Below are 5,759 nucleotides of genomic sequence, written 5' to 3'. Positions count from 1 at the left end.
ACATCTGACTTAGAACCTCAGAGTGGAGCAGAAAGTTTCCTTAACTGTCCCGTGGGCAGAGGCTCTGGTCTCATCTTCTCAAAGGATTCTTCTGATTTGTATAATAAAAAAGGCAATGCTCTGGCAAACCTTCTACCCTGTTGCTCAGAGCTGGAGCATCAGATGACTATTCTCTCACTGTGACAAACAAGTCACTGCCTTAGTAGGGCTGCTGTGATAAAACACCCCACCAAAGCAACCTGGGGAGGAGAGAGGGCTTAGTCTGCTTACACGTCCATCATCGAAGGAAGTCAGGACAGGAACTCAAACAGGGCAGGAACCTGGAGGCAGAATCTGATGCAGGGGCCATGGAGAGGTGCTGCTTACTGGCTGGCTCAACCTGCTTTCTTATAGAACCCAGGGCCACTAGCCCAGGGGTTGCACCATCCGCAATGGGCTGGGCCCTCCCCTCTGGGCACTAAGAAGATGCCCTACAGCTGGATCTAATGGGGCATTCTCAGTTGTGGGTCCCTCCTTCCAGATGACTCTAGCTTGGGTCAGGTTGACATGACACTAACTAGCCGGGGCAGTCACTATCTTTAAAACTGAACGGCGAGCCAAAGCATTGACTGAAGAGGGAAATAAATGCTATGTGCGGCTTTCATGCCTCTAATTCCAGCTCTCGGGAGGCAAAAACTGGACAATCTCTGTCAGTTTGAGGCCAGCTTCCTCTACATAGAAAGTTCCAGGCCAGCCAGAGCCACATAAAGAGATCCTGTCTCAAAAAACAAAAACAACAACAACAAAACAAAATAAAAACAAAAACAAAAAACAATACAATGAAGCAAAACAACCACCACCAAAATCCTAAACTTAGGAGAAAGCATACATTTTAATAAGGGGTTGCTTTTTGAAAACTTTATTCACTGTATCACATGCATCTGAATCTTTCACAAGCACATGTTATGTTAGCAAAATACTGCATTGACTAAAAACTTCTTCAGTAAAGTGACCTATAAACCATGAATGCCCCAAACATGAATTTAATGTTACCCGTCAGAAAACTGGTTCACATGAAGTTACTGAACATCAAAGTGTGACCTTGAACCTACCATGTCCACTAACAGACAAACGCACTACAATCTAGAGGAAGCTCTGCTCTGGGTACTCTCCAGGTGTCTGCCAAAGAAGGCCAGAATCTGCTTCCACGTATCTATCTGGGCTCTGGAGTGAGCCCTGACCTCCCCTCCCCAGTGAACAGCTCTGTTCACTATTTTGTGCAGAGAAGCTGGGCACATGGGGAAGTAAGGAGGCTCAATATAATGGCCAGCCCCAGGGTAGGAGATTACCTGCGGCCTCTCCTTTCCACGAGCCTGCAGCCGTTGCAAGGCTATCTGAGCATACAGCTCGCTCCTCCAGCAATGATCGTCCTGCCCAGCGATGAAGAGGATGGGCCCCTTGGCCTGCTCTATCGGGATCATACTGGGGTTCTCACAGCCGCCCACAGGATCGTTCCGTATATCCACAATGTCCAGAATGCCAGAGAAAGCCACCTTCACTCTCCTCAGGTCATGGCCCAGCGGTGGAATCACGGTCTGCTGGTAGAGTATGTGTCTGTTTCCGCTGAATGCAGAGCCATTGATGGAAACTGTGGCTGAGACATTCTTCAAGAATGAAGCCATGGTGAGGCAAATATCAGCTCCCAGAGAAAGACCCAGAAGCCCAATGTCTGGGCCCTTTACCTAAGGAAAAAAGAAGATGTAAGAGTCAGAAATGTATCTAGTTAAGTATGATGAAAATGTCTAGGATCTCAGCACTGTAAGTGGAGGCCGGAGGATCAGGAGTCTGAAGTCAGTCAGCTACATAGGGAGTTCAAGACCCGAGGGGATGACTTGGAGGGTAGAGGTGCTTGCTGCCAAATCTGATGGCCCAAGTTCAAATCCTGGGACTCCAAAGTGGAAGAAGAGAACTGACTCTTCCAAGTGATCCTCGTTCTACCTATGTGCTGTGGAACATGCACACCCCCAAAATGTTACTGAAAAAAAAAACTTACCAAGCACCCTAAAATGCAACTAGAAAGGCTGGAGAGATGGCTCAGTGGTCAAGAGTACTGGTTTTTCTTCCAGAAGATTTTGGTCTGATTCCTAGCACTCACATGGCAGCTAACAACCGTCTCTGACTCCAGCTCCAGGGGATCCATTGCCCTCTCCCGGCCTCTGTGGTCACCACACGCATGTGGTGACAGACACAAATGCAGGCAATACACCCACACATAAAAAATAAAAACAAAGTTTTCACTGCACCTGGAAAGGCTGCCAGCTCCACTCAACACCAGCTCACAGGGAACCTCTTTTTCTTTTTAAAATACTATTCCTTTTTAAGATGGATTTTTGTTATATATCTAGGCTGTTAAAGTCTCAATCCTCCTGCCTCGGTCTCCTGAGGGCTAGGAATACAGTAGGTGCCACCATGAGGGCACAAGGGTCTTTCTAAATATTGAATATCTGCTGACAGACAAGCCTACACAGTCACGTTGAAGAATTGGCTATAAATCCTGAGACATGGGAGCCTGTCAGGTTCAAAACCTCATTCACAGTGAGCCTGAACCAAGCCTTTATTTGGCTGTGTATTGTGTCATGGATGAAGCGATGATGCTCTGGCCCAAGATTTGAATCTTTTGTCCAACTAATACTGGAAAATAATTAATTTCATGAACTTCAAAGTCCAACTAGAAGTTCATAACCTCTGAAAAAGGTGGGCAAGTTGGGACTAAATTTGAGAGGAAAATGAAAGGTTATAACAATGAGAAGCCTAATCTTCATGACAAGAGGGATTTTACTATTATGAAATGAAATTTCCCATGATTCTTATGAAGAATTCCACACCAGGAAGCTATGTGACGGAGAAAGGGGAAATGCTAGATGCTCAAAGTCAAGGAAGTCTCCCAAAGACACTTGGACCATGAACAAAGAGCGCACCCCTGAAGCAGGCGACCACCTCTGCAGATATTCCCAGGGAGCCTGGCTAAATAGAGGGCACGAGGAGAACCTTGGGGTGTTGGAGCATGTAGCACACTGCTTCCTCGAAATAGTCCACTTCCATGATGGTGAAATCCTTAGGGAGATCTTCAAAGTCATAAAAAGCTAGAGCCAGTGTAGCAAATCCATGGCTAGCCATAAGGCTGGCTCGGTATTCCAACAGGCCCCCGCCAACACCGTAGACATCGATAATCCCTGGAAAGGGTCCTTCTCCTACAGAGGGGGAAACATGGCAAAATCATTGCACAGTGCAGAGAATGTGTTTCTCTTTTGAAAAACCTTTCTAAATTGTTTTTAGTTGGTTTCTGTGGATCCATTAAAACAGATCCCCGTGTCACTACTACAACACACACAAGAGCTTAGAGTTAGAAAAATCTAAGTAGTTTCATAGATGACTTCATCCTCTTATGGATTCCAAACTGTGGCCCAAGAACCACAAGATAGTTATGAGTGTGGCCCAACACAAAATCATAAATTTCCAAGGAACACTGAAAGGTGTGGTTTGTGTGTGTGTGTGGTTTTGTTTGTAAATCAATTGCACAGTTCTAGAGGATTAATGCTATAAATAACACCATTCCAGAGGCTGATTCTGTGATAAGCTATTTGCACACTTGTACAAATCGGGTGTTGTTGGAGTGGAAAGTGTAAGCCTTTGGGTAAAGAGTATGTATTGGAAGGAAGACTGGCAAGGTTTAGACTGTCCACTCCTAGAGCTCTGTTGGAGGGCTGCAGAGAACCGAAAGTGGGGGCCTGAGAGATGGCACAGTGGTTGTGAGAACTCCCTGTGCATGCAGAGTGAAGAGGACTGGAGTTCATTTCCCAGGGCCCAGGACTGGGGATCTGACGCCCTCTTCTGACCACCCATGAGCATAGCACACACAAAGCATACACACTATTGTAATGTCCTGTGGGGGTGGGGTGGGGAGAGAGAGAGAGAGGGAGAGAGAGAGAGAGAGAGAGAGAGAGAGAGAGAGAGAGAGAGAGAGAGAGAGAGAGAGAGAGCGAGCTGATTCTTGGAAGGAAGGCACTGAAGTTTGAAGTGTGATCTGCGATCTGCTGTGGAACTGGAGAAGAAGAAGTGACTGTGTGGATCAAGGACAAGAGAGAGAAAGGTAATGTAGCAGTCTCCCTCCTTGTTTATTATTTTTCCTAACCATGCTGCGTGGGGAGATCTGTGGGGTAGTGAACTGTACCAAATCCGGCCCCGCTGGAGACACAGGCCGGGCGCTGGCGCCCCTCTACACCGGACTCACCCACCTGGAGGCAGGAAGAGCGTGGCGCGCACACGGCCCTCGCGCACGGGCACGCGCCGCACCCCGGGAGCCATGAAGTGACGCTCGTGCACCGCCCGCGCCAGCAGCCGCCCCCCGTCGGGCTCGTGGCCGTCCAGCACCTCCAGCTCCACCACGAAGGGCGTCTGCACGTCGCGCTTGATCAGGCGCCAGAAAGGCCGGTCGGGCTCCATGGCCCAGAGCAGCCCCATGGGCTCGAGCCCCGCGAAGCTGCCGCCCAGCGCGGGTGCGTGCGCCAGGTCGAGCTCGCCGTGGGGGTCGGCTCGGTAGCGCGCGTGGGCGCGGAAGAGCGCGCCTTTCTCGTCGCGCAGGGCGGCGCGCAGCGTGACGGGCTGCTCGGGGGCCAGGCCGCGCACGGAGATGCTCAGGGGCTCGTCCCAGCAGCTGCGGCCCGCGGGCTCCAGGCTCAGTGTCGCCGCCATGGGGAGCTTGGAGCTGAGCCGGAGGCTTGAGTCTGGAGCCGACCTGGTTGGTCTCTAGGACCCAGACAAGGGAGGGGGGCAGGAACAAAGATCAGTCAGCAGTTTGGGTCACCACAGGGAGGCCAGAGGATTCTGCTTTTCCCCTCTCCCACGTGGTGTGGTGAAAATGACTGGTCATGACATCAAGTGAATGAATCAAGACAAAGTCCGATCCTTCCGTGGACTCAGCAGCTTTCTAAAATATAAAACAAAACCAACAGGGAAAACTTTGTAATAAATTCTAACTTTATACCATTTCAGTCTTCAGATACTGAGCTTGCAAAAATCCTCCGTGGATACTCCAGCCCCAGGAGAGAAAGTATGCAAACTGAAAAAGGCAGCCGTATCAGTTAGGGTTCTCTAAATGAGCAGAACTGAAGGGATGGACACACACGAGAGCGCGGACAGACGGACACACGGGGGATGTATTAGAGTGACTTACGGCCTGTGTTCTAAGTAGTCCAGCAGTGGCTGTCTCCCATGGAAAGGATCTGGTAGTTGTTCAGTCCGCAAGACTGGATGTCTCAGCTGTCCCAGTCTGGTGCTGGAGTCTCAGAGAAGCGCTAGAGAGCGGCCATTTCAGTCCACGGTAGAATCCTGAAGAAGTTGGTTCTAACTCCAGGGAAGGAGTGACTCAGGGACAGGGTAGACAGACTTGCCAGTGAGAGTGAGGACAGCAGCCGAAAAGCAAAAGCTCCCTGCTCCATGTCCTTTTATGTGGGCTGCCACCAGGGGGTGTGGCCCAGATTTAGGGTGGGTCTTCTGACCTCAAAAGATCTGGATTGAGGATGCATCTCCCAAATCAAATAATCCAATCAAGAAAAAAATCCCTCAAGGGCTGGAGAGATGGCTCAGTGGTTAAGAGCATTGCCTGCTCTTCCAAAGGTCCTGAGTTCAATTCCCAGCAACCACAGGGTGGCTCACAACCATCTGTAATGAGGTCTGGTGCCCTCTTCTGGCCTGCAGGCATACAGACAGAACATTGTATA

The 5,759-nt window shown here is 49.7% G+C and overlaps 1 protein-coding gene across 1 annotated transcript; it reads right to left on the bottom strand.

Moving 5' to 3' along the window:
• Positions 1–859: 859 nt before the first annotated feature.
• Positions 860–5,477, bottom strand: LOC101990462 (acyl-coenzyme A thioesterase 4). Its single transcript, XM_005343323.2, has 4 exons — positions 5,213–5,477; positions 4,275–4,966; positions 3,028–3,230; positions 860–1,721 (listed from the first exon to the last, which is right to left on the bottom strand). Exons 2-4 carry the CDS (start codon positions 4,729–4,731, stop codon positions 1,116–1,118), a joined length of 1,266 nt encoding a protein of 421 aa, XP_005343380.1. The 5' UTR covers positions 4,732–4,966; positions 5,213–5,477; the 3' UTR covers positions 860–1,115.
• Between the last annotated feature and the right edge of the window lie 282 nt (positions 5,478–5,759).

Source organism: Microtus ochrogaster, chromosome 1 (genome assembly GCF_000317375.1).
Source record: "Microtus ochrogaster isolate Prairie Vole_2 chromosome 1, MicOch1.0, whole genome shotgun sequence".
Lineage (NCBI taxonomy): Eukaryota > Metazoa > Chordata > Mammalia > Rodentia > Cricetidae > Microtus > Microtus ochrogaster.
Note: the sequence above shows the minus strand (reverse complement) of the source record. Positions and strands in the feature narration are given on the sequence as shown.

Excerpts from the sequence above, each read along its gene's own strand:
- LOC101990462 (XM_005343323.2), bottom strand. The coding sequence starts at position 4,731 with ATGGCGGCGACACTGAGCCTGGAGCCCGCGGGCCGCAGCTGCTGGGAC. Across the intron at positions 3,231-4,274 it reads CACGCTCTTCCTGCCTCCAG|GAGAAGGACCCTTTCCAGGG; the intron begins GTGGGTGAGTCC and ends CCCCCTCTGTAG. Across the intron at positions 1,722-3,027 it reads ACATGCTCCAACACCCCAAG|GTAAAGGGCCCAGACATTGG; the intron begins GTTCTCCTCGTG and ends TTTTTTCCTTAG.